At 63.9% G+C, this 26,616-nt stretch overlaps 1 protein-coding gene across 3 annotated transcripts in view; it reads left to right on the top strand.

The window, feature by feature from the left end:
• NADSYN1 (NAD synthetase 1) overlaps positions 1–26,152 on the top strand; it is a 35,808-nt gene extending 9,656 nt beyond the window's left edge. For 2 of the 3 annotated variants that reach the window (XM_086676612.1, XM_086676611.1), the window contains 16 exons: positions 1,803–1,854; positions 5,014–5,102; positions 5,197–5,314; positions 6,002–6,133; positions 8,521–8,595; positions 9,346–9,470; positions 9,944–9,992; positions 10,427–10,529; positions 10,923–11,091; positions 11,810–11,945; positions 12,761–12,867; positions 20,222–20,353; positions 20,899–20,968; positions 24,030–24,158; positions 24,647–24,823; positions 25,953–26,152. In XM_086676612.1, coding sequence (XP_086532738.1) covers positions 1,803–1,854; positions 5,014–5,102; positions 5,197–5,314; positions 6,002–6,133; positions 8,521–8,595; positions 9,346–9,470; positions 9,944–9,992; positions 10,427–10,529; positions 10,923–11,091; positions 11,810–11,945; positions 12,761–12,867; positions 20,222–20,353; positions 20,899–20,968; positions 24,030–24,158; positions 24,647–24,823; positions 25,953–26,003 — 1,714 coding nt within the window. In that variant the 3' untranslated portion in view covers positions 26,004–26,152. Of the gene's footprint in view, positions 1–1,802; positions 1,855–5,013; positions 5,103–5,196; positions 5,315–6,001; positions 6,134–8,520; positions 8,596–9,345; positions 9,471–9,943; positions 9,993–10,426; positions 10,530–10,922; positions 11,092–11,809; positions 11,946–12,760; positions 12,868–20,221; positions 20,354–20,898; positions 20,969–24,029; positions 24,159–24,646; positions 24,824–25,952 lie in introns of those variants that run through there. The other variant, XM_086676613.1, reaches the window with a different exon arrangement.
• The last annotated feature ends 464 nt before the right edge of the window (positions 26,153–26,616 follow it).

Below are 26,616 nucleotides of genomic sequence, written 5' to 3'. Positions count from 1 at the left end.
GTGGGGGGGGCGGGCGCGTGGGTCTCACTGTGACTCCTTCAGCCTCGCGCATTTCCTCGAGCCTGTGGAAGGGGCGGCGAGCCGGAGCGACCAGCTCGCATTTTGGCAACATTAAGGCCACCTGGGAGCTGTGCCAAAATGCAGACGATAAAACGATAAAACGGCCGGGTTACTGTGGCCCCGCCCTCGTAATGGACCCACGACAGGTTCAAAGTGCAGTTCCAGGCCTCTTAAGAAAGCAAAACAAACAAAAACCTGATGCTCGAGTGCAGAGACTTTAAGAACCTACTCGTTTTCATTGTGTTCTTAGACGGACCCCAGATCCAGGCACAGGGGTCGCAGGGGCTCTTGGTGCCCCCGAGGGGCGGAGAAGACTTGTGTTCAGCACGGCCAAGGATGGTTTCTGGGCGGGAGTGCGTGCTGGGATCTTTCCGGACGGCATTGGCTGAGAAGCAGGGGCGTCCAGCCGGAGAAAGGGGCAGGCTGTGCGAACAGTCAGGTGCGGGGCCCCGGGCCGGCCTGAGCCGAGCCTCGAGTGACTAGCTACGGCAGCAGCACGGGACTGTTACACGGCGTCTTTTGGCTCTCGGTGAACCTGCGAAACGCACCGGCCGGGTACAAGGTGAGGGCGGGCCTCGGGGCAGAGAGGAGGAGAGCGGAGGTGAGCACGCCTGTGCCCTGGCGGTCCTGCTCCGGGCTGGTGCTCGGTGCATCTTGCGGGGGGTGCAGGCGGAGGAAGAGACAGGCCTCGGCCGGCTCCTCCCTCTAAAGTTCATCATGACGCAGCGACACCCGTGGCGGCAAACCGTGAATGGTGGATCGCAGACTCACTGTGGGGCGGCGAGGCGGCTGGGAGGTCCTGTCCCCGGCCTTAGCGCGGGACAGAAGGCATCGCCCTCCAGCTTCCCAGCTTTGTGGTTTACTTAGGCAGCGACCACTGAGGTCACCGCGGGAGGCTCCCGTGAATTCTGAGAAGGGAGCAAGAGCCACAGCTCACAGAACGTCTTCAGGCGGTATCCCGTAACAGCCCCTTTGCGGTCGGACTCGGGAGGCGTCGCTTCGCGCCTTCTGCCTTTCAGCGTGGCACCTGGGGATGCCTTGTCCGGGGGCGGCGTGGGAGGTGTTCGACTCGGTCCGTCTTACTCCGTTTGGAGCGTAACTTTATCGTTTAGGCTTGTAATTGCGTGTTGGGCGAGCGCGGCGTGATCTTGACTCAGAGACTCCGATCAGGGATTCCACCCGGACGCCCCCTCTTTGGAGATCATGCCCGTGACGTGTGTCTCGGGAGTGCCGGGCACCAAGGCCCCGGGAAGCCAGCCGGCGGGAGCTCACTGGGCGCCACGGTGTCACCGAGTAAAATGCACAGCATCTTCGCCAACACGCCCGTCCTCGTCTTTTTTTTTTTTTTTTCTCAACTTTTTTATTTTTTTATTTTTTTATTTTTGGGACAGAGAGAGACAGAGCATGAACGGGGGAGGGGCAGAGAGAGAGGGAGACACAGAATCAGAAACAGGCTCCAGGCTCTGAGCCATCAGCCCAGAGCCTGACGCAGGGCTCGAACTCACGGACCGCGAGATCGTGACCTGGCTGAAGTCGGACGCTTAACCGACTGCGCCACCCAGGCGCCCCAACGTCCTCGTCTTTTTATCTTGAACGGACGCTCAGGGCACCTGTGCATGCCCTACAGTCCTTTGCTGCCACATCGGTTGGAAGCTCCCGGGCCGATTTTTGTCCCCATTCAGATGCCATCCCTCCCCCGGGGCTTAGATGCTCATCCTCAGATCTGTGCTGTTCCCTCCCAGGCAAACAGAGGAGTATTTTCTCCCCCGGATGCTGCAGAGCCTGACAAAGCAGGTGAGTCTCTGGGGACAGAACCTGTCGCTCTTGGAGGCCGTGGTGTGCCGTGGGGGCAGGCCCTTGTGGGCCGAGGCCACAGCGGCACCTGGCTGGCGTGCGGGGAGAGGTTCCTGCACGAGGAGGGAGGGTGGCGCCCCGGAAGCCTAGCCTGTCGGTTGCTGCCTCGTTCCCGCCCGGCCCACCGTGCTGGGGCCCCAGGGGAGCTGGGGGAGGGGTCCCCGCCCCACCTTGCCGGGGCTGGTGCTTGGGCCTCCGGGTCACCCGGGAAGCTGTGGGGGGTGGGGGGGGGGTGTGAGGGTTCTAGTTACAAAATCCAAGCAAGACGTTACCTGGCTGCCTGCTCGTTCTGTGAAGGCCCAGCTTCAGAAATCTCTTGTCTTTTGGAGCTGGCTTGGGCCAGGCCTTTAGAGCTTTGATCTCCAGCCTTAGCCGGGGGGGCCTCGTCCAGCCTCTTCCTAGTGGCAGCTGCTGGGGTGACAGCTGAAACCCTGTTCTGGCCACTTCCCACGGGTGGTTGGAAGCCAGGGGCACAGAGCAGGTGTCGGGGGGAGGCCTGACTGGTCTGGTTTCTGTCTGAGGTCCCATTCTGGTGTGAAGTGTGTTAATTTGCTCAGGCTGCATAACGGAGCACCAGAGACGGAGGGCAGGGGGTGCGGGTTGTTGTTAAACAGCAGATACTTGACTCCCGGTCCTGGAGGCCGGAGCCCGAGGTCCAGGCGTGGGCGGGACCGGGGCCTCCCAAGGCCTCTCTCCTTGTGTGTGGCCGGCCGTCCTCTCCCTGTGTCCTCACGGGGTTGTCCCTCCGTGCGTGTCTGTGTCCCGATCCCCTCTTCTTACAAGGACCCCGTGGTCACCTTGATCACCTCTGGAAAGTCCCGGTTCCAGATACAGTCACATTCAGAGGTGCTGGGGGTCAGGACCCCAGCACAGAAATTTGAGTGGGACGCAGTTCTTCCCACGCCGCCAGGTTCTCCGCGCCCCTAATTACTGCCCTTCCGGCAGCTCATGAGGGTCCGGACTCCCTCAGTGGAGGGCCCGGCAGGGGTTCAGCTGGACCTTAGGGACGGACCCGAGCTGGACCGGGGGTCCCTCTCCCCTCCTTCCTCCCGGGTTCCAGCTCCATTTGCCTCTTGACCGTCTCTGCCTCTTCCCTGGAGGACGGCGGCTGCCTGGCCGCTGGGCGGCTGCCCCCATTCAGGAGCCAGATTCCATCACCGCCATTGGGTTTGATTCCTGAGCCAGGCTCCTCGAGGGGCCGGCTTGGGCTCAGCACCCCCTGTGTGGACACTCCGGGACGGGCACAGCCAAGGTTGGGCAGGGGCGCTCAGCCGGGTCCGGTCACCTCCCACGTGTCCCGGAAACTCATTTGACCGTGAACTGTAGCAGCGGGCTAGTTTGAAAATCCTCCTGACCCAGAACGCGGAACGCGCCCATGAGTGCGTTTCCCCGTGTCCGTGTGTGTGTCTGGCGGGGAGCCCGTGTCTGAAGCATGTCGGCACAGCCCTGACTGGGAGCTGCACCCCGTTTCATCCTTGTGGGGTCCCAGTGTGTCCTGGAGGCCTTGCCGCTGGAGATGACTGAGCCCTTGTGGGGTATGGTCTGAAGTTGCAGGGCTTTGGCTTGGCGGTTGACCAAGGGCGGTGGCCTGAATCGGCCCCGGTGACCGTCCGCGGATTTAAGTTCCGGGGCGTGTCCGGGAACAAGGGAAGGGTAGCCCGGGACCTGCCACACGTGAACACGTTGGGCCCTGTGGCCCTGAGCCCTGGCCGCCCCACGGCAAGATGGCGTGTGGGTCCCGGCCGTCCCCGTGGGCTATTTGCCAGGTGCCCAGCGGCCAGCATGGGGTCCCGCGTGAGGGCTTTCTTCGCAGCCACGGGGAGCAGGGCCAGGTTTACGCCGTGGTTCTTGCCTTCGGCAGCCGGGGGTGTCGGACTCAGGCACACGCATCGGGGAACTCGACCCAGCGTGCTCGGCCGTGTTCCCTGTCTCAGGATCAGTTCTTGCCACGTCTGTAGCTTTGGGATCAAGAGAGGGAGCCAAGTTGGGCCAAGACAGCAAGTCAGGGCTGTCCGCGTGCCTGAGAGCGTCCCACACCCGCCTGACCGGTCAGCACACGGAGGCCCCGGCACCTCGTCTGCTGGCCCGGGGGAGGCTCTGCCCGGGCCCTGGGATGCCGCCATTCGTGGCTTGTTAACGTGGCTCTTGGTGACAGACACGCTTGCTTCTGGCCCTGCCACTCAGGAGCAGGGTCACTTTTCTCAGGTTTCTCGCATAACCCTTGGGTCATTCCTGGCACGGGTGGGACGATCCGGTCACACTGTTGGGAGCACGGATGATGCCGAAAAGGGCTTCGGGCCTTGGCAGGCGTGGAGTGACCCTGGACAAACGAGACCCTTTATTGCTTTCTTTTTTTTTTTTTTTTTTTTTTAATTTTTAGAGCATGTGCACGACAAGGGGAGAGGGGCAGAGGGAGAGAGAGAGAGAGAAAAGCAGGCTCCGTGCTCCGTGCAGAGCCTGACATGAGGCTCAGTCCCACGACCCTGGGATCATGACCTGAGCTGAAATCAAGAGTCAGGCTCTGAACCGAATGAGCCACGCAGGCGCCCCAAGACCCTTTATTCTTTTTTTTTTTAATTTTTTTTAACGTTTATTTATTTTTGAGATAGAGAGAGAGAGACAGAGCATGAATGGGGGAGGGTCAGAGAGAGGGAGACACAGAATCCGAAACAGGCTCCAGGCTCTGAGCTGTCAGCACAGAGCCCGACACGGGGCTTGAACTCACGGACCGCGAGATCATGACCTGAGCTGAAGTCGGCCGCCCAACCGACTGAGCCACCCAGTCGCCCCAAAACCCTTTATTCTTAATAACGATGATGGCGACGGGGATTTGTGCCAATGGAAACTTCCGGAGTGGAGTGACGGCTTGCCGGGGCCACAGAGGGCCCTGTGGCAGCTCAGAGCACAGCTCTGCCTAGTGAACGCTGTGACCAGAGGCCCCGGGGGTCAGCAGGGGAGATGCCGGGCCGCCTGGGTGGGGAGTGCTCCCCAGCTGGGCAGGGACTCACTGGGGCTGGAAGTAAAAAGGGCAGTGAGGTCGGGACGCAGCCCAGACGGGACGGCCAAAGGGTCTCGTGCCCTCCTGTCCTCTGACCGCAGGAAACCGTGCCCTTTGGAGACGCGGTGCTGGCCACCCGCGACACCTGCATCGGGAGCGAGATCTGTGAGGAGCTCTGGACGCCCCACAGGTCAGCCCCGGCCCCGGCCTGGCGGGTGGAGACAGCGGGGCTGGGCGGGCGGGGCACGGGGCCCATCCTGCCGTCAACCGCCGTCTGCCCGCAGCCCGCACGTGGACATGGGCCTGGACGGCGTGGAGATCTTCACCAACGCCTCGGGCAGCCACCACGTGCTGCGCAAAGCCCACGCCAGGGTGGATCTGGTGACCATGGCTACCACCAAGGTAGGCGCTGGGCCGCCATGCTGGAGCACGCGTGCCGCGGGCCCGTGCCGCGTCCGTCCTCACACCCCCGAGTCCCCGGTGCCCACGCAGGGCCGGGCCCGCACGACGGGCATCGGTGCCCGCAGTTTCGGCCAGCGCTCTGCAAACGGGCGCTGACTCGCCCTCTGGGGCCTCACGCGCCCGACCTCCCCTGACCCTGTGAGGCAAGCAGGGCACCTCCTGCCCCGGCGTCAGGTCCCTGGGGCCCGAGGCACCATCGAGGGACAAGTGACGCGCTGGCCGCACGCTCAGTGGTTCCGAGCTGGAGCGCGGGGAGCTGTCCCGAGGCGCTGCCCTTGTTGGGCAGCGTGACCCCGCGAGGGGCGGGTTTGGGTCTCTGTTCCACGCTGTGGGGTTTGTCTTCCGTGACCCTCCTCCTCCCGTGTCAGAGACGACAGTCAGTGCGTGAGGGGTGCTGGGGGGCAGTGAGGGGAGGGGCATTGGGCGTGATGCCTGGAGGCTGGGAAGGCCGGCGGGTCACTGTCCCGGGCCCTACTGTGCCCCCCCCCCCCCCCCCCCCCCGTGCAGGCACTTTCTCTGTGGGAAAGTGCGGCGGGGGGGGCGGGGGGGTTCCCTGCAGGGCGCTGTTTAAGGCCTTGGGAGGGCCGAGGAAGGGACGGTGATGTCGGTGCCCCCTGCATTCTCCAGAACGGCGGGATCTACTTGCTGGCCAATCAGAAGGGCTGTGACGGGGACCGACTATACTACGATGGCTGTGCCCTGATAGCGATGAACGGCCACATCTTGGCGCAGGGCTCCCAGTTCTCCCTGGACGACGTGGTGAGAGCGAGCTCGCAAACCCCGGGGGCATCTGCTCCTTTCCGTGACCGAGCCCTCGTGCTGGGCTGTCGTCTCCGGGCCCCCCCCACCCCACCCCGCGGCCAGCACCCGCCCCGCCCGGACAGATGAAGCCACCACAGCGCGAGGGTCACACGTGCACGGCCTGGGGGGAGGACCCGGCCCCACGGTCACACTCGGGGGGCAGGCGAGCAGGCAGGTGCTGTGGGGGGCAGGCTGTGTCGTGACAGGAGAGCTGGTGAGCCCCAGTCCCCCAGGGAGTGAGCAGGCACCGCCTGGTCCCCGCAGGAGGGTGTCCCTCGGCAGGGGCCTCATCCGTAGAAGCAGGGTGGAGGGGAGCTTGGTGAGGCCACTTGACGCAACCCGCTGGCTCTTCCCCACATGTCCGGGCCACCTGTGTTAGCCGTGGGCCTCACAGCGCCCTGGCCCCGAGTCCTGGGAGCCCCGAGGCTCCCCCGGGGCAGGCCTCCCTCCGTGGGCCGTCTGGTCTCCCTGGACACGCGAGCGGGCTGGGGTCAGGCACGTCTGTGCAGGGAGGCGTGGGGTGAGCTCAGAGGAGGCGTCGCTGCAGCCCTGGGGCTCGGGGTGGCGGGGGACAACCAGGAAGGCAGGCTGAGACACCTGTCCCGTCCTGCCCTGACCGGGCCGACCTCTGAGAAGCTGAGGGAGATGCGCCCTCTGCAGCGAGGGCGCGTGTCCGTGCTGTCTGTGCGCCGACAGGTCTTTCAAGTTCAGGACAAAAAAATGGCTGTTGTCACGGGAGACGGACATGAACGCCAGCCGTGCGGACGCCACAAGTGACCCTCGGCTGTGCGGGCGCGAGGGGCCCTCGTGCGGCACCACCCGTGTTCGGGGGGTCGGGTGGAAATGCTAGTTCGGGGGCAGGGGGGAGCGGAAGACAGGTCCGCAGGGACACGGCAGCGCGAGCTCACGCCAGGTCGCGAACCCTCCCGTTCGTTCCCTCTGCACTCGGCTCGCTGAGGGGACGCTGGTCCCCTCGCCGCCCCGCTGGGGTTAGGAGGGAAGCAGGTGTGAAACCGAAGTCACGTTTCAAAGCAGAGCGAGTGGACTCCGTGATGCTCTCCTGCTGGGGGGAGGGGGGCGGGAGTTTGGCAGAAGGGACGCTCCCTCCCTCCCAGCTGTCCCCCAGGCCGTGCTCGCCAGGTGACAGCACCCCCACAGGCCTTCAGGTGTTCGGCATTAGCCACGGTAGAGGCGGGTCAAGTTCGTGAAAAAGGCGCCACTCTTCTGCGTCCCACGGGAACGCCCCGCTGTCTTCAGGCCGGGTCGGCGTGGCCGGGACGGCGGGCGGACGTCAGGGCCACGGGTGCCCTGCGCAGGGTTGACTGGCAGTGGAGGGGGCCGCCTGTGCCGGGAGGAGCAGGTTCTGGGCCCTGGCCAGGCCTTGGGGCTGGGACCCCAGGGGTCTGCACTTTGGGTGGCTTTGGCGGCCTCTCGCTTCGGGAAATGATGGGAGGACAAACGCAAGCCCCGTTTTGCTGGTCTTTGTGGCACGTCCAGAGTGGCCCGGGCCCGGTGCTGACAGCAAGAGTTGCCCACGGGGCCGGTGCAGGAGCAGGGTGGCCACGGCCGTCCTGTGTCCCCCTGTGCTGTGCCGGTTAGCTCCCACTGTCCCACAGTTGTACGTGAAGAGACAACGTCACGGTGACATAATTTGATCAGGAGTTATTTTTGTAGAAAAAGAAATAATATGACAAATTAAAATGAAATTAAAATTCTCTTTTTTGGGATTTTTTGGAAATCTAATTGTTTTCCTATTTTGTGGTGTTTTTTGACTCTTCATACCCCTGTCTCACTTGGGTTTGAAGGCAGGGAAGTGTCACCCGCTGTCACACAGCAGCACACCTAGGCAGGGGCACTGGCGTGGACTGCCGAAGCTCTGACCACCCGTCTGCCATTGTCCGGCTTGTCCTTCCCCTGTGTGGGCTTGGAGCTTGGGTTGCCTCTCATGGTCACAGGATGGCTGCAGCAGCTCCAGCCATCCCGTCTCCACACAACCACGTCCAAAGCAGCAAAGGGGCCCTTGTCTCCCATGCATCTGTCTAAGAAGAGAGAAGCTGGCTCAGAGGTCCCGGCCGATACTGATCAGCAGAATCCTGTGCCGTGATTAGGGGACCGCTGCTAGGTGTCCGACTTCACTGGAGGTTCTGGGGGCAGCAGCGAGAGGGCGGGGCTGCAGGTCAGCAACAACACTGGCTGGCTGTCCCCTCTCCCCGGGCCCCTAGGGGCCCACAGCTCCCCAGTCCCTGCCGCAGAAGGTGGGACTCGTCGTGTGCAGTTTGGCGCGTCTGCGAAAACCACCCAGTTACCCAGCAGTCACGCGTTCCCTTCGAAACCCCCTCCTCCAGGAAGTTCTCACCGCGACGCTGGATTTGGAGGACGTCCGGAGCTACAGGGCAGAGATTTCATCTCGAAACCTGGCGGTGAGTCCTCGTGGACACACGCGGGACGCTTGACAAAGGCCCCGGAGCCCTTTGTGGTTTTTTGTGACAGCAGCTTCTTGGGATGTCCCCGGCACCCCGTGATTCGGGGGATGTAGCACGCTCACGGGGCCGCACAGCCATCGCCTCGTCGGTGTCCTGGCAGCGGGGGACCTCCTCACCCCAAGGAGACTTTCCCGTGCCCGCCCACCTCCACTCCACATCCCGCCCCCAGCCCGGGCCCCCCACCCGCCCACTGTGGGCGTTTCACGGAGATGAAACCATGAACCTGAGGGCCTTCGTGCGGCCTCTGTCCCTGAGCAAGCCGTCTGCGGGGCCCATCTGGGTTGTGGCGGGTGTCCGGGCTTCATGCCTCTTCCTGGGCGGGACGACACTGTGACCGTCCATCCGCCGAGGACACTCAGATCGTCCCCACGCCGGGTCTGTGAGGAGTTCGCTCTGTCGACGTGCGTGCGAGTTTTTGCGCGGGCGTTCTTCCCGCTTCCCCCGGGTGTGCGCCTAGGAGCGCGGCCGCCGGGCTGCACGGTCACTCTGCTTTAATCCCCGGAGGGGCCACCTCAGCGCACGAGGCTACCGAGCCTGCCACCGCCCGTCTCTCTGGCTCCAGCCGCCCCGCGGGGGTGGGGCCACCGCTGTGGGCTTGACGTGCCTTCCCGCTGGCTGACAGTCTGTCCCTCGGCCGGCCCTAGCGGCCTGTGAGGGGGCGTCACTGTCGTGAATCTCCGTCGGCAGGCCAGCAAGGCGAGCCCCTACCCCCGAGTGAAGGTGGACTTCGCCCTCTCGTCCCGCGAGGACCTGCTGGAGCCTCTGTCCGAGCCCCTCGAGTGGAAGTACCACAGTCCCGCCGAGGAGATCAGGTGGCCGCCCGAGAGCACGCGGAGGGGTCGTGCTGTCCCCGCGGCCCCTACCCTCGCCCGCTGCAGGGGCCCGAGCCAGTGCGGACGGCTGGGCCTCACCGCCGGCCCGGGGTGGCTGCTTGGTTAGGAGGAGACCGCGCTGCTTCAGGGTCGAGGGCGCCGATGCCGCAGCCGGACGGCCTGGCTTCCCCTCCCCCTCCCGGCCCTGTGGCTCCCTCGTGTGGGGGGCTTTGGGCACACTAGCCTTGCCCTTTGCTTTTGCGTCTCGGTTTTCCTGTTTTAAAGTGAGCCAAAGGCATGCCCCCTCTCCCAGCGCTGTCTGGAGACAAGAGGGCATTAATTCTCACGAGGCGCTGGGCCCAGCCGCTGCTGGCCGTTCTCACTGGCCCCGCTCCCGCCTGGCCAGCTGCCCCCGGGGTAGATTGCCGACGGGTCCGCAGCCCCCGGCCCTAACGCTTCGCATTCTTCTGCAGCCTTGGACCCGCCTGCTGGCTCTGGGATTTCTTAAGACGCAGCCGGCAGGTAAGATTTCCAGTGTTCTGTTCGGTTCTGTGGTGGGCTGGTGGGTTTTTCCCCCGACGCGAGCCCTGCTTCACTGTGCCTCGGTCAGGAGCTTAATCCACGTTAGCCAGACGCCAGAGCGCCCCCCGGGGGTTTGGCTCCGCCTTTGGGGTCCCATCTGATGACGTCCAGAGGGAACAGAATACATGTCCCACTGGTTCTGTGTCGTGACGTCTGTAACTTACCGGGGTTTAGTCCTAGATGCTCATCGCAGCGCGAGGTCTGTTTTCCCTCTAGAATAATCCATCCGGAACACGCGGCCCACGGCGAGAGCGCTGACGCCCACACGTTCTTGTGGGTGCCCGTCAGGGTTTGCAGGTGGAGCTGGGCTGAGGTTTGGGCGCGTCGCTTCCCCGAGGCCCTGCCCACACCCGCCTCTGGTTGACCCGTTCCAGGCCGGCTTCTTCTTGCCCCTGAGTGGTGGCGTGGACAGCGCGGCCACCGCCTGCCTCGTCTACTCCATGTGTCGCCAGGTCTGCGAGGCCGTGAATAACGGAAGTAGGTGGCGTCCGTTGGTCTGAGCGAGGCTCCGGGGCTCAGAGGACGGGGTGAGGCGAACCCCGGGTCCCGGCCGTCAAGGGTGAGGGAGGCTCCGCCGATGTGCTCAGATGTCGCAACAGGACCTGGGGACAGCAGGCCAGTGAAGCCCCTTCCCGGGGCTCTGGGCCAGAGCGGCCGTGGCCGTGTGCCCGAAGCGTGGCCTGGAGGGAGGAACGTGGACGGCCTCGGGGTCAGGCAAACCCGGGTCGAAAGCCTCCCCCGCGCGCTCTGTGTCAGACATCCCCGTGGCGTGCGTGCCAGCGAGGGGGCTGCCGCGTAGGAGGGGACGGCCCCCGGGGCGGAGGAGAGGGTCTGGGCCCTGAGCACCGCCTGCTGTCTGCGGGTTCTCAGATCAGGAAGTGCTGGCCGACGTCCGGACCATCGTGGACCAGCTCGACTACACGCCCCGGGACCCCCGAGAGCTCTGCGGGCGCGTGCTGACGACCTGCTACATGGCCAGCGAGAACTCCTCCCGGGAGACGCGTGACAGAGCCGCGGAGCTGGCCCGGCAGATCGGCAGGTAGAGGGGCCGCTGGCGCGAGCCCGGTTTTAGGGAAACCGTGTCTGTTCCCCCCGCCCCCCGTAGCCGCGTCGGATTCCCACGCCTCCGTCCCCGCCCCCTGCTGGCATCCCAGACACCGGCCACCGGGGCTGATGTGCCCCCCGGTGTGGGAGCCCGGGACCGAGCTCTGGGGAGTGGGCTGGCGCTGTGAGGGCCCGCCCCCCTCTTCCCTGGGCCGGAGCAGGGTCGGAGAGGGCACCTCTCCGGTCAGGGAGACTCGGTCCTTTCAGAGTCCTCTGTTCTCAGCCCAAACCGGCCCCACCCAGCAGTGCTCCTGGGCGCGTCCCCGGAGGAACTGAGAGCGGGGACTCAGGCGTTTTGCCCCCGTGTTCACGGCAGCGTCGAGCACGGCAGCCAGAATGTAGGAGTGGCCCGGTGTCCCTTGGCACACGAGGCAGTGAGCAGATGCGGTCCGTGCCCACGGCGGGACGTCGTTCGGCCTCAGGAAGGGGCTTCTGACACCCGCTACCTCGGAAGGACCCCCGAGAACGTGGTGCCCAGGGAAACAGTCCAGCCACAGCACCACGTACCGTGGGCATCTCCGTGGCACGTCCGGACACAGGGCTCCCCGGGGGGGCCGGGGGGGGGATTCCTGAGCTCCACAGGGGTGGCCGCGCCGCACGTGGACGCGCCGGGTGCCCCCGGCCCTGCGCACACCTGCCCTTTCCCCTCACAGCCACCACATCGGTCTCGACATCGACCCCGCGGTCAAGGCCGTCGTGGGCATCTTCAGCCTGGTGACGGGGAAGAGGCCTCTGTTCGCGGTTCACGGAGGAAGCCGCCGGGAAAACCTGGCGCTACAGAACGTGCAGGTGCGCCCCCAGCCGGGCCGGCGTCACGGGGCCTCGCGGGGGAGGCCGGGGGTGTGCGCGCATCTGCGAGAGCGACCGGCTGTGGGTGTCTGCGACGGTGGCACGGGTGCGTGCGCGTGTGTGCGCGTGTGTGCGTCTCAGTGCACGTGCTGGTGCACCTGTGAGAGCACGACGGCGTGTGTTAGTGGCGGGGGGGAGGCGTGTGGGCACAGGCGTGGGTGTGTGAAAATACGTGAGGGGATGTGAGTGCGTGCGTGTGGGTATGAGAGTGTGTTAGTGAACATGGGGGGGTGTGCGTGCGCGCACGTGAGCGTAAGAGGGCATGGGAGCGTGTGTTAGCGTGAGGGTGGGGGGTGTGCACGCGCGTGTGCGTGAGTGTGCCTGTAAGGCTCCTGCATCTTCAGGGATCGGGCTGCCGCAGGGGAGCCGGGCCCTGGCCGGTGGGTGGAGGGAGAGGGGGACCCTGGGCTCCAGCCACTGGGCTCTGTCACACCTCTGTCCCTTTTCTCGTGGCCACGGTGGCTTTCCCTCCTCCAGCAAAGCCAGCTGTGAAGGGGGTGGAATGGGTGGCCGAGAGTTCTCTGCAGCCCCATCCTGCCACCGAAGCTCCCTCCGCACCCCGGCTCCGGGTCCTTCCGCCTTTGATCCGGGGGCCGCTCGGTGCACACAATTATCGCAGGACCCTGTTTCCTCTGGACGCTGGAAAGCTCTCGTGTTACTTGGACTCTTTCTTTGGAGCTGCACGGGGAGCAGGGTGCCAGTGTGTGTGTGCCCCATGCCCGGCACGGGGTGACATTTCCCGCTGTGTCACCCAGGCTCGGATACGGATGGTCGTGGCCTATCTGTTTGCTCAGCTGAGCCTCTGGGCCCGGGGCGCTCGCGGCGGACTGCTGGTGCTCGGATCGGCCAACGTGGATGAGAGGTGCGTGTGCCCGACTCCCGAGCACCCAGGTCTCTGAGGGTGAGTGCTCCCCAAGGCGGTATGTCCAGGCTCCCTCCAGTTCTCACCGCATCTGTGAGACACACGGTGGCGGGGGGGGGGGGGGGGGTCACGTTACCCCGCGGCTCAGGGCGTGTCTGGCACCCCCAGGACATCATCACTCCCGAACTTCACGATGAATCAGGTATGGAGACGGGTCGACACTGTCTCCCTCTGGCTCCCCGCCACCGTTCCCGCTCGGGCCAGCTCCGCCTGGCGTGGGCTCTTCCGTGGTGCCGGGTCTGGAATCTGTCACCCCTCCCACCCCACCCCGCTCGCTTTCACCCGCCCGCCCCCCCCCCCCCCCCGGGCAGTCCCACCACGTCTTCCGCCCTTGCTCTGCGTCCAGTGTTCACTCCCAGCCAGAGAGCCCATCTCTGACGTGGGCTGGAAATACTTTCCGCAGTCTTTGCTGGTCAGGAGAACTCGGAGCCTCCTGTTCTCCGGGTACATTTCAGCTGACCTTCAGGGTGAGCGGCGGAGGCTGGGAGTGCTCCTTCTCCAGCTTCCGTCCCCGCCTCTCTCGGGTGTTCTCACTTGCTCCTTGTTAGCGGAAGGGGTTCAAGAACCTTGTCTGTCATTTATTCATCTGATCATCCATGCATCAGTCTTTCCATCCGTTTGTCCACCCATCCACCAACCCGTCCGTCTGTCCACCCATCCATCCACTCACCCGCCCATCCGTCTACCCACCCATCTATCCGCTCGCTCATCCGTCCATCCATCCATGTGTCCTTCCATCTATCCATACGTACACCCGTTCACCCATCCATCTATCCACCTATCCACCTGTCCATCTGTCTGTCCACCCACCCACCCATCCATCCACCCATCCATCCACTCATCCGTCCATCCATCCATGTGTCCATCCATCTATCCATACGTGCATCCATTTACCCATCCGTCTGTCCGCCTATCCACCCATCCATCCATCCATCCATCCATCCATCCATCCATCCATGTGTCCCTCCATCCATCCACTCACCTGCTGTCCGTCTACCCACCCATCCATCCACTCACTCACCCATCCATCCATCCATCCACTCACCCACCCATCCGCCTATCCACCCATCCATCTATCCATCTATCTGTCCACCCACCCATCCATCCATCCATCCATATGTCCCTCCATCCATCCACTCACCCGCTGTCCGTCTACCCACCCATCCATCCACTCACTCATCTGTCCATCCATCCACCTATCCATATGTACATCCATTCACCCATCCGTCTGTCTGCTTATCCACCCATCCATCTGTCCACTCACCCACCCGCCCACCCATCCATCCATCCATCCATCCATCCATCCATCCATCCATCCACTCACCCACCCATCCGTCTACCCACCCATCCATCCACTCATCCGTCCATCCATCCATGTGTCCATCCATCTATCCATACGTGCATCCATTTACCCATCCATCTATCCGCCTATCCACCCATCCATCTATCCATCTATCTGTCCATCCATCCATCCATCCATCCACTCACCTGCCGTCCATCTACCCACCCATCCATCCACTCACTCATCTGTCCATCCATCCACCTATCCATATGTACATCCATTCACCCATCTGTCTGTCTGCCTATCCACCCATCCATCTGTCCACTCACCCACCCGCCCACCCACCCATCCATCCATCCATCCACTCACCCACCCATCCGTCTACCCACCCATCCATCCACTCATCCGTCCATCCATCCATGTGTCCATCCATCTATCCATACGTACGTCCACTCACCCATCCATCTATCCACATATCCATCCATCCATACATACATGCATATATCCATTCACCCATCCATCATTCCATCCATCCATCCGTCTTTCTATCCGTGGCATGAGTGTCTTAATCTTTCTACATCCTTGCTTGTCTTCAAGTGTGTTTTCTGTTAAACGTTATATTGGGCTTTTGGATCCTGCTTCCTAATTATGACAATTTAGAGTTAGCACCCTATGGCTGGTGAAAATTCTCACCATTCCTGTGAACATTTTGTCAATTTTCGTCGCTTTTCTGCTGCCTTCGGTGCTTTTGTAAGGAAATGATGTCTCAGGACGGATGTGACAGCTAGCGCGTATTCGGAGCCTGAGTAGTTGACAACGTGGGTGTGTTCTGTTTTGTTTGCTTCTGAAGAAGAGTGTGAGCTGTTATGTAACTGTATCGTCGTACCATTTTCCCTGTCACAACTCTTGTCCATCGCATTTCATGTTTTAGCAGAAAATAACAATTTTTTCCAGGGTGGGAGTGGGTTTCTGGGTGTTACATGTTCCTGGATGTCAGTTTAGAAAGTAAACACTTCTGTCTGACACCTGGTTCTCATGTTCATCTCTTCCCATCACATTTCACTGCCAGACCCTTTCCGAGAGGTATTTGGAAGTCTGTCTACAGCTGCAGGCACTTTTCTCGTATTTTACTTCCAATGGTGTTTTTTCCATTGTGTGTGTTTCTTGTACTTGTGGGGCCGACTGTCCCATGCAGCGTCCCTGTCTACGATCTCCCCGTTGCCTGCATCCCGGGTAGAGCGTCAGGTCTGTCCCCTCTGTCATGCTGGTTCTTTTTCAAAGTGGTTTCTGATTCTGTGTCTTAACTGCTTCTAAGCTAACTTCGGGTCTGTTGCATTCCGGTGTGCTTGTTCCTCAAGGGATGTTGAACGTCCGCCACGTGTTGGGCATTCTTGGTGCTGTGAACACAACAGAAAAGTAACTGTGGTTTTACTCTAGTGGAAGGAGACGGGTGATAACAACACTTAATCGTGTACGTAGGGTGGGGAAAGTCTACAGAGAAAAACCGGGGCAGGCAGAGGGAGAGTTTGGGAGTTGAGGTTGTTACTGGGGTGGCCAGGGAAGGCCTGTCTGAGAAGTTGGCTTCCAAAGGCCTCAGGAGCCAGGAGAGGAGATGCAGCCCAGATAACGGTGTGTGCAAACGTCCTGTGGTGAGAGCCCCTCGGGACAGAGGGTGGTCGTTGCCTCCCTGAAAAGCCCTGTCTTGTCTGAAGGAGGTGCCGGGATCCCAGCTGGGGCAGGTTGGAGGAGAGTGGGCAGTGGATGAGGGACCAGGAGTCCGTTCTTTCCAGAAGCGTGCACCACAGGAGAGGGGAGGGGCAGGGTGGTAGCTGGCAAGACCAGTGGGGCGAGAAGGAAGGTGTTTCCTCAAGAGCTGACGAGAGAGGTGTGGCAGGGAGGAACAGTGTTGCTGATGCAGGAGGGGGGACGCGGCTGGGGAGCTGTCCCGGTGTCCCGAGGAGGTGAGAGCAGGTGGCGAAGCGAGAGGTCGGCTTTATCGGGAGCCCAGCTAGTGTGTCCAGCAGAGTGCACGGCACAGACGCGGGCCTGGGTGGCGTGGGGTCGGGGCCGTGACCGTCCTCGGTGAAGCAGGAAGCGGAGTCACCGGGCCGAGCGACGACGCACAGCAGGCGTTGGGTGCTTGAGGGGAGCTGGTGACAGCGGGACGGGTCGGGGAACGAGGCGGGCGGCCCGGCACCGGGGACGCCCTGGAGGCGGGGTCGTGCCGCTGCGCACGCACATGTGTGGGGCAGGGAGCCAAGCGAGCCCGGCAGGGAGAGGGGGGCAGGGGAGCCGAGAAGCGGCAAGGGGAGGCGGAGGCTGCGGGAGCGAGCTGCTGTCCCCGTCCCGCGATCCGCTGGCAGACGGGACTCCGCGTCGGGCGGACCCGGGGCTGCGGTCGACTGCAGCCGGAGAATGGAGGAAACCAGGCCCAGGCTTCCAGAATCCTCTCCCAGTGGACCCCCCCCCCCCCCACCGACCCCCGGCAACACGCGTGACGGCACGTGGGCAGCACCCACTGCCAGCAAAGCTTGTCAGAGACCCCGCGCCCAGCGTTGGCCCCGGGGGCCGGTCACACGGCCACCCTCTGCCTGGCGCGGACCAAGCCTCGGCTCCCAGAAGGAGAGCAGTGCTCAGCATAAAGCGGTGTTTGAACGAGGAATTTAGAAACCGCGCCCACGGTTTCCAGTAGGGAATGGCGGGAGCACCCCAGGTCCCTGGTGCCGGCCGAGCACCCACCCCCCAAGCAGGCCTTTCCGAGACGGCTGTGCTCACGCGCGTGTGCGCAGAGCCTGACGGACAGGAGGCTCTGAGGTCTGGGGGCGCTGTCACCGACAGCAGGAGGCTGGGGCCTGGTCGGGGCCGTGAATGGCCAGGGGCAGGTCAGAGGTCAGTGATGAGCGCAGAGGAGGGCTGGAGGAGCCGCCAGAGGCTGTAAGGACAGCCTTGCAGAGAGGGTGGCCCGTCCTAGAGGGGCCGGTGAGTCCAGAAGCCTCCACAAGGGGGCGTGCCACCGGCCCCTCCCCTGTGTCTGTAGGTCCCCGCCTCCCTGGGTGGGGGTCTCGCCACCACCTGCCACGGCCAGAGTAGGCGGGAAATCGTGTGACCGCAAACCTCTTTCTGCTGCGGGAGGTGAGGCGGCTGGTCCCCGTTCCCCTGTGGCCGGTCTCTGCGTGGGGTCTAGTCGGGGAGTGCGCTGGGGGGCACGCAGGTTGTAGGGACTTTTCCTTTCCCTAAACCAGGTGGGACGACCCTGCAGGGTTTTTCAACCGGTGCGGTGGGTCCGCGGTCCGCTTCCTCCCACCCATGCGGCTCACGCCTGTCAGGGCGGCCTGGCGGGGTGGGGCTGGGGGACGGTGAGCGGGCTTGGCCCCCGGTTGTCTCGCCATCAGGGGGAGGACCGACAGGCTTTGCTGGTGGACCAGGTCAGGTGCGGTGCCCAGGCCGACCCAGCAGCCGAAGGGATGGGCGTGTGTGTGGTCAGATGTCCAGGTGCAGAACCGGGTGGGGAGGTCGAGGCCCAGTGTCGGGAATGCGGCTTTGTGGACAGCCGTGTGGAGGTGTGTGCTGGGCAGTTACACGGGATTCTGGAGAAACCCAGGGGTGAAACGCACCCCTGCCCCGGGGAGTGTGCAGATGGTGAAATGCCATCAAGGCTACGAGACCAGCTGGGCCACCGTGGGACTGAATGTTGACAGAGGAGGAGTGGGTCCGGGGTCCCCCAGGTTCCGATGCGAGGGGGGCTGCAGATCAGGGGGTCCCACCCAAGAGGAGGAGCTAGCTGGCGGGAGAGGAAGGGGCACCCAGAGCCAGGCAGAGAGGCCGTTCGGGGGCTGATGGGGTTGTTGACCAGGCGTGGGGGGCCCAGGGGCCGGCTGCAGGGCCGGGGCGGCTTCTGGAGGGGCCCGGGCCGGAACCTGGCGGTGAAGGCCCGAGAGGGAGCGGCGGGCAGTGGACGTGGCCCCGAGGGTTTCGGTTTGCGGGGCATGGGGACGTGGGCCAAGAGAGGGCGGGAAGGTGGGGGACTTTGGGCTTTGCTTACGCTCATGAGAGCAGAAGGGGTCGGCTGCTGGAGTTGACGAAAGTGCCGGGGGCCTCGCTGTCCCGGCCCTGGAGGCATCAGCCCTGGGCTGCCCTGGGGTCCTCGGTTAACCTTCGTGATCTGCTGAAGATGCACCTCCAGAGCCTGTCACACGGGGGTTGGGGCTTCGGCATGTGGATCTGGGGGCACACGGGCATTCGGTCCGCGGCAGTGACTTCCCCAGAGAAGTTGTCACTTGAGCTCAACCGGTGCGCGCGCTCAGGCTGGAGCTCAGGTGGAAGCCTGTCTTGTGTTTAACGCGTAAACGTGGCCCTCCCGCCCCCAGGGTGCCCTCCTCCCTTCTGGACTTTGATACCAAGAGAGAGACGAGGCCGGAGCCTTGCTGGGTGGGTCTCCTGGCCGCCCCGGGCACCGCACCTCCGGACCCTCCCCGACTCCGAGCTGCTGACAGCTCCCGAGGCAGCGGGGGAGGCACACAGTAAGAGGGACCCCTGGGGTGCAGGGAAGGGAGCCCCGCCCAGGGCAGCACCAGGGACTTAACGGTCCCTCTCTGGTGCCCTGGGGGCCTCACGCCCGAGGCCTCGCTCCTTGGTAGGAGTCAGGAGAAGCTGAACAGCAGGAGAAGGTCACTTGTGTGGGTGGAAGCTAGAGGGGCCAAGTGCTCCCGGGACTGGGGAGGACGGACAGGGGGAGGACGGGCAGGGGGAGGACGGCAGGACCAGGGGGAGGACGGGCAGGGTGGGGGGAGGGTGTCCTTGTGCTGGTGTTGAGCGTGTGCTTGGGAGCATTGCCGTGTGTGCCTGGCGACACCGGCAGGGGCGGGACCCTCAGAGGCCACCACCAGGAGGTTCAGGCGCGAGGGGCAGGGCGAGGAATGGCCTTGTGGGGGGGGAGGGTGGTGGGCCTGGGGAGCCAGCGGAAACCTGCCACCGTCCAGAGGGCAGGCGGGAGAACACGGTGGAGGGAGGGTGTCCCGCGGCCGCCGTGACAGCGGACTCTCAACGACAGTGTGCAGCACAGGCCTCAGGTTGTGGGGAGGGCTGGTTCCCCCTGGAGGCTGGCGGGAGAATCCCTTCCCTGCTGTCTCCAGCTCCTGGAGGCGCCCAGCTGCTTGGCTCGTGCCCCCCTCCCCCCCCCCCCCCAGCAAAGCCAGTGGGCAGCCTCCCTGTGTCTTTCCCCCTCTGCTCGCAGCCCCCTGGCTCTGGCCCCTGCCTCCCTCCTACACCACTCAGCACATTCGTGACTTCGTTCAGGGCCCACCTGGTAATCCAGGTCAAAACCTCCCCGCGAGGGGCGCCGGGGGGGCCCCTTCGGTTAAGCATCCGACCCTGGATCTCAGCTCAGATCAGGGTCTCCCGCTCTGTGGGATCGAGCCTTGCGTCAGGCCCTGTGATGGCACAGAGCGGGGCCCGGTTGGGATCCCCTCTGTCCCTGTCTGTCTCTCTCTCTGCTCCTCCCCCCTCACATGCACTCGCTCGCTCGCCCTCTCTCGAAAACACTGCCACCATCTCGCCTCGGGGGCCTCAACTCAATTGTGCGAAGTCCTTTTTGCCTACAGGTCACGCGTTCTCGGGTTCTGGGTATAGGACGGGGTGACTGGGGGCCGTCTTCCGCCCGCCGCAGGAGTATCTGGGAGGGGTGCTGACAGGTGTGGAGGGGGCCCTCCCTCCTAAGGACCTCACCCCTCGGTCCCACGTCCCGCCGGCCCCGGCCCCGCTCCCGGCTGGATGCTGGCCATTCCCGAATCGGTCTCCTGGCCCCGACGCCTTCCCGGGCGGCTCGAGTGCCTCCCCCGGTCGCCTGCCGCCTCCGCCCTTTGTGGACCGACCGCTGCAGCAGGCCACCCTCCTCCGAGACCCTCCAGCCCGCCGAGCTCTGGCTCCGGGCGTGTTCGCCCGGGACCGGACCCCAGGCGGGCCGCACGGCGCCTCAGCTCAGCCGCGTGGACGCCGTGTGCTCTGTCCCCGCAGCCTCCTCGGCTACCTGACCAAGTACGACTGCTCCAGCGCGGACATCAACCCCATAGGCGGCATCAGCAAGACGGACCTCAGGGCCTTCGTCCACTTCTGCCTCGAGCACTTCCAGCTCCCCGCCCTGCAGGGGTGAGTGCCACCCTCCAGACGGGCCCTCCGTGCCCGGCACAGCCCCCTCCCACGCCTCCCTGCCGCCTGACCACAACAGCCCTGCCCTCGGCGGGCACCTGGGGTCCCACGGCCAGGCCGGCCCCTTCGGGCCGGGGCTCCCCCAGACCCCCTGGCTGTGGGGCGGCACCTGGGGACCGTTCTGGGGATCCCGGCGGCTAGATGCTCCCGGGCACCCCGCGGCGCCCAGGCCGGTCCCACAAGAAAGCATGATGCGTCCCCACGTGCAGGGCGCTCGGCAGAGCAGCCCTGTGTGGGGGCTCCCGCCGTCCGCTCCCGCCCCGGGGCGTGGAGCCCCCCGGCATCCACACCCATCTCCCCGGGCAAGCCCAGCACCGCCAGCCCCGGCCCGGCTGTGCTCATGTGACTGGCGGGGCTGGGGGGGGGGGGGGGGCGTTGCCGGGGACTGGCCGGGGCGCCGGGGACGGCCGATGCGGGGTTTTCCCGCGGGGCTCACGAGCGCCCAGGCGACTGTCGGGACTGACGTCTGTATGTCTTGGCCGCAGCATCCTGGCAGCACCAGCCACCGCAGAGCTGGAGCCCTTGGCCGACGGACGGGTGTCCCAGACGGACGAGGTAGTGGCAGTGGTGGCTCGGTCACTGCGCTCCCTCCCCGTGTCCCTGCTTCGTGTCCGCCGGGCGCCTCTGCTGCTTCCTTTGTGCTGCGGGGACCCCTCTCCCATCTCCAGGCTCCTGGCCGGGGAGCCCCGCGCCCGCTGCTGGTCCTTTGACGTGCGTTCGACTCGGGCTCCTTGAGGCCGACGCCCGGGAGGAGGGGTGAGAGGGACAGGTCCCTTGCGGGTGGCGGGGCGCCACCTCGAAAGGAGCGCTGCGGACCCCTCTGTCCGGGCCGGCCCGCGAGCCGTCGGGGCTGGTCGGGGCTGCACTTTTCCTCCTGTCGCTGCCGGCTCCTTCGTCACGAAGATCGACTTTGCGTCTTCTTCCAAGAGTTTGCGGTTTCAGCCCTCGCATTCAAGTCTGCGACCCGGCGGACTTCGCCGCGTGTGGTGCGGAGGGGACCCGGCTGCAGCCTCGCGCGTGCGGACGGACGGACGTCTCTCCCGCCGACTGCCCGGTGCCCGTGGCGTGGAGAGGCGCTCCCGGGCTCCGTTCTGCCGTGGGCGCCCGTCCCTGTCCCGGTGCCACCCGGCTTTGCAGGGAGCTGCGACACAGGGAAGCGTGAGTCCTCCGACGGCGCTCCTCTTTTCCAGCGCAACTCTGGCTCTTCCGGGCCCTTGGAGTTTCTGGATGAACTTGGAGTCATTTTCTGCCACGCCCGCAGCTTGGCTTCTGTGGCAGTTGTGTTGAACCCGTAGCTGCGTTTGGTGGCCGTTGGCTCCGTGACCACATTAGGCCTTCTGAGGCTCGAACGGGGGTGTCCTGTTTGCCCCGGGCGTCCGGGTCCGTCAGCGACATTTTGTTGTTTTCAGAGTGTAAGCGTAAGTGGGCCTGGGGGCCCAGTCGGTTCAGCAGCCGACTTCGGCTCAGGTCACGATCTCGCGGTTCGTGGGTTCGAGCCCCGCGTCGGGCTCTGGGCTGACAGTTCGGAGCCTGGAGCCTGTTTCAGATTCTGTGTCTCCCCCTCTCTCTGCCCCTCCCCCGCTCACGCTCTGTCTCTCTCAAAAACAAACATTAAAAAATTTATTTCCAGGTATTTTATTTTCCTCATTCTATAAATGGAATTGTTTTCCTAATTTGATCATTGCCAGTGTACGGGAATGATTTTCCGCACTGCCTTTCTGTCTCAGTCTCACTGGTCTCCCCTCCAGTCCGTACGTCCCCTCTGTCCGTGTGCTCGAGGCTTGGCGTGTGCCTCCTCCCGCGTGTTGTCAGAAGGCGGAAGGTTAGGTCACTGATTTGAGATCCTTCTCTTTCTTTCTTTCTTTCTTTCTTTCTTTCTTTCTTTCTTTCTTTCTTTCTTTCTTAAAAAATGTTTATTTTGAGAGAGAGAGCAGGGGAGGAGCAGAGAGAGGGGGAGACAGAGAATCCCAGACAGGCTCCGAGCTGTCAACACAGAGTCCGACCGATGTGGGGCTCGATCCCACAAACCGTGAGATCATGACCTGAGCCGAGATCAAGAGTGGGACACTTAACCAACTGAGCCCCAGGCGCCCCGAGATCTTTTTCTTTCCAAATGCAGGTGTTTACGACTATAGACTCCTCCCTCACTGCTGCCCTTCTGTGTTGTATAAGTCCAGCCACATCATTTTCTTTCATCTCCAAGTATTTCCTAGTTTTCTCCATGATTTCTTCTCTCACCCTCTGTTTACTTGACAGTGTGTGGTTTAATTCCCGCCTATTTGCGAGTTTCCAAAGTTTCTTTCTGTTACTGAATGTGCAATTCTCTTCCTTTCCGGTTGGAGAGCATACTTTGGGCGATTCAGTGGTTTAAAATTCATCGAGGCCAGTTTTCTGGCCTGGCCTTTGGTCTGTCCTGGAGAACGTTCCATGTGCCTCGAGGAGAACGTGGAACGTGTGCTCTGTGGTCGTTGGGCGGAACGTTCCAGAGATGTCTTTTAGGTCTAGTTGGTTTCCAGCGTTCAAGTTTTCATCTCCTCGGTGGTTTCTTTGTCTAGTTTTGTACGTCATGGAAAGTGAGGAATTAAAGTCTCCAGTGATTACGGTTGAATTTAAGGAATTAAAATGTCATTGCCGGCAAATATTCATCTCCCGCCAAAGAGAGCGGTAAAAGAAGTCTGCGGCAAAGACCCGCTAAGCACTGGGACTTGGTGGTGAACCGGCGGGACGTGGCCATTTATGTGAGTCCCTGGGACAGACAAGCGGGAAGTGACCATGATGGCCCCTGGTGGTCCCAGTGCTGCCGTCGACCCCGGTGACCCGATGGTGGCAGTGTCCCTCGGAAGGGGTCAGGACAGGCTTCCCCAAGGAGGTGACGTTGGAGCTGAGGCCCGAGGGAAGGCCAGGGTGGGCAGTGGGGAGCAGGAGGGAGGGCCTCGTCCTGGGTCCTGCAGGCCCCAGTCGGAGGGGAGGCTGTCCCGCTGTGCCACGAAATGCCAGCGTCAGGGGACCTGAGAAGCGCTGGCTTGTGTGAGCCTCAGTGTGGGGCTGGCTCTCGTGGGGCCAGGGGGGTGTCGGGCCTGACGTGGGTCCTGGCATCACCCCCCAGGGCCGCCGTAACCGAACGCCGCGGGCGGATGGCTTACACAGAGGCACCACGTCGGTGTCGGCAGAGCCGTGCTCCCCCCAGAGGCTCTGGGGGACGGTCCTGCCTCTTGGTCCCGCTTCCGGGGCTTCCCGGGCCGTGTCGCGCCGCCCCAGCCTCCGCCTTCGTCGTCACACAGCTTCTCCTCCGCGAGCGTTGTTCCAACCCCACGTCCGGGGCCATCTCGCCTCGGCCTCCTTCGCTTAGTTGCGTCTACACAGACCTGTTTCCCCAAATACGCACCCAGTGTGCCGCCCCCGGGGCCTAGAACGCGCACGGGTCTCCAGCCGGGGCCGCTCTCCTGTCCCTCCCAGCCCTCAAAACCCGGTCTGGATCTTTTCTTCCGAAGGCCCGCTGTGTCGCTGGCGGTGAGGGGGAGCGAGCCCCCGCGTCCGCCCCTGGCCTTTGGGGCCACGTCCCTCCCCCGGGCGTCCGGTGCCGCGGGCCCAGCGGTGTTCTTCCCTTCGTCCGCAGGAAGACATGGGCATGACGTACGCGGACCTGTCCGTCTACGGCAGACTCCGGAAGGTCGCCAAGACCGGGCCCTATGGCATGTTCTGCAAGCTCGTCAGCCTGTGGAAAGACGTGTGTTCCCCGCGGCAGGTACACCGTGGGCACGTCCCACGGAGGGAAGCCGGCAGGACGGTCCCCGCGCAGGGACCGTTTGGCGGGAGTGAGTCCGCGCAGCATGGCCTCCAGGGGTAGCCCTCTGACAACCTCCAGTTGTCTCTTACCCTGAGCAGGGCCCGACGCCCCTGCCCGCTGTCCCGCCTGCGGTCAGGCCCATCGGGGCTCATGCGGCGGTTCCCACGGAACCGCCTGGAAGCCTCGTGCGGTGGGTGTATCTTCCTGGGCCCCTGCCGGGGTCTCCTGACCCCGCGTCCGGGGGCGCTAGAGTCGGGGGCAGACACGTTACAGCTCAGCCACCCGCGCTGTGCGGCCACCAGTGCTCGTCCGCTGCCCCCGGGGGTGGGGGCGGGGGAGGGGTCCCGTGGGGCCGTCAGCTTGCGCCTTGCGACGTGACGCGGCCGAGGGCCCCGGGCCTTCGCAGCCTTGCGAGCTCGAGGGTCCGCGTGTTCCTTGCCTACCAGGTGGCTGACAAGGTGAGGTGGTTTTTCTGCAAGTACTCCATGAACAGGCACAAGATGACCACACTCACACCCGCGTACCACGCAGAAAGCTACAGCCCCGACGACAACAGGTTTGACCTGCGGCCGTTTCTCTACAACACCAGCTGGCCCTGGCAGTTCCGGTGCATAGAGGCCCAGGTGCGTCGGGCAACGAAGGGGCTTCTCCGCGAGCCACAGCTGCGGGGGGAACGCCGGCTCGCTGCCGCTTTACGTTCGCGGCCGTGCTTTTTGCGGCCCCGGCTTCGCGAAGCGCAAGTACGTTTCGGGTCGGCGGGCGCTGTGCCTGGTGCTGCGCCCCTCGCGTGGGTAGCTGTGGGCACCTGGGGCCAGTCGCCGCCCCTCGCGGCCGACTCGAGGGTCCAGATGGTTCCACGCCTTCCGAAACCACTGTGCCTTTCCTTTCTGTTTTTGATTAATTGATAGAGTGAGGAAAGATTAGTAAAAGCAAGCGTGGGCCCTTCCCGCCTTCTCCTTTCCAAGGCCAAGCACGGGAGCAGGGCCAAGGGCACTTCGGGCACAGGTAGTAACGGCCCGAGGGAGTTTAACGGCCCGAGGGAGGGACAGGCGGCCAGCAGGGAGCCCTCAGATGCACAGAACACGATGTTGTGATGATACGGCGTTGAGCCAGAGAGCGCGGCGGGCTGGAAGGACACGCTGTGTACCGGGTGGCCGAGGCAGGCGCCCCTGCAGATGACGTATCTGCAGGATGGACCCCGGGTCACACTGCACGTCCGGGCTGCAGGCGAGGGGTCACCCCAGGGACAGCGGGCCTGGGCTGCAGACATTTCTGGTTGTCGTGCCCGGGGTGGGTTCTGTGCCATTGGCATCTAGCGGGCAGAGTGCAGGGGCGCTGCTGGCATCCTGCCCGGGACAGCCCAGCCTCCAGATGAGGAGTTGGGGGAGGCGGGGCTTGGCTCCCCCGGGGGCGCTCAGTGGTGGGGTCCCCCAGATCGGGAATGGGGTTTGGAGGCCACGCAGCCAAGTAACGGGCAAACGTAGACCCCTCCGAGGACGCGTGTGGGCAGATGCAGTTCTCCATGGCGTCCTCGTCCGGCAGGGACCCCCACGATGCACTGAGGCGCGTCCTGCCAGACTTGCCCAGTGCACGTGCTCTGCACCCTTCCCACGTCTTTGCACATCGTGGGGACTGCCTCGCAGCTGCTCGTCCAGTCCCGCGACGGCCCCCCTAGCTGGGTGTGAACCGGCGTGTTCCATAGCGTGGTTGTGAGCGTCCAGCCGTGGACGTGTGCGTGGCTTCTCCATCTAGGTGCTGCGGCTCGAGAGCAGAGGCTGTCAGGACCTGGATGGCGTGGACTGACGCCCCCCCCCCCCCCCCGAGGCTTCCACCTCGCCGGTGACGGTGCGCCCAGAACGGTGTGCCAGTGTCTCCCTCCACGCCTCGAGGGGGCGGGATCTTGCTCTGGTTCCTTAAAAAAGACTCAAATAAAGAGCGTGTGATTTCTGGGACCTGAGTCCGTTACCTTGTGGGGTGAGGGTCCTGTCCTGGGCCCCCCTCAGTTCCACAGCCTCCCTGGTGCAGAGCGAAGCCCGGCTGGGAGGGGCCCCACACCACCCGGGAGGGGGCAGAGGCAGCTTGGGGTCTGTGCTGGTCTGCCCCTGCCCAAAGCCTTACCCGGGAAAAGAAACTGGTTAGCAAGGAAAAGAATGTTTTGGTTAACGTGCAGAGCAGTGCAGGGCTTGGGACGGCTTCAGGTCTGGCTGGATCCAGGGTGTGCACGTGTCCTTAGAACTTGGTTCTCTCCTCCCCGCTGCCCCGCTCGGCTCCTCTCTGCCTCCGCGGGCTTCCTTCATGCTGCACATCAGGGTGCTTTGGCCCCAGCCTCACAAGCTCCCATGTTTGAATCCAGCAGGGAATTTGCTCAGTTGGGTCAGGTGCCCCAGGGTCCCCCCCCCCACCCACCCCCCGCCGC

Source organism: Puma concolor, chromosome D1 (assembly GCF_028749965.1).
Source record: "Puma concolor isolate L17-30 chromosome D1, mPumCon1.1.hap2, whole genome shotgun sequence".
In the NCBI taxonomy this organism is placed as follows: Eukaryota; Metazoa; Chordata; class Mammalia; order Carnivora; family Felidae; genus Puma; species Puma concolor.
This window is presented reverse-complemented; position numbering and strand designations above follow the sequence as displayed.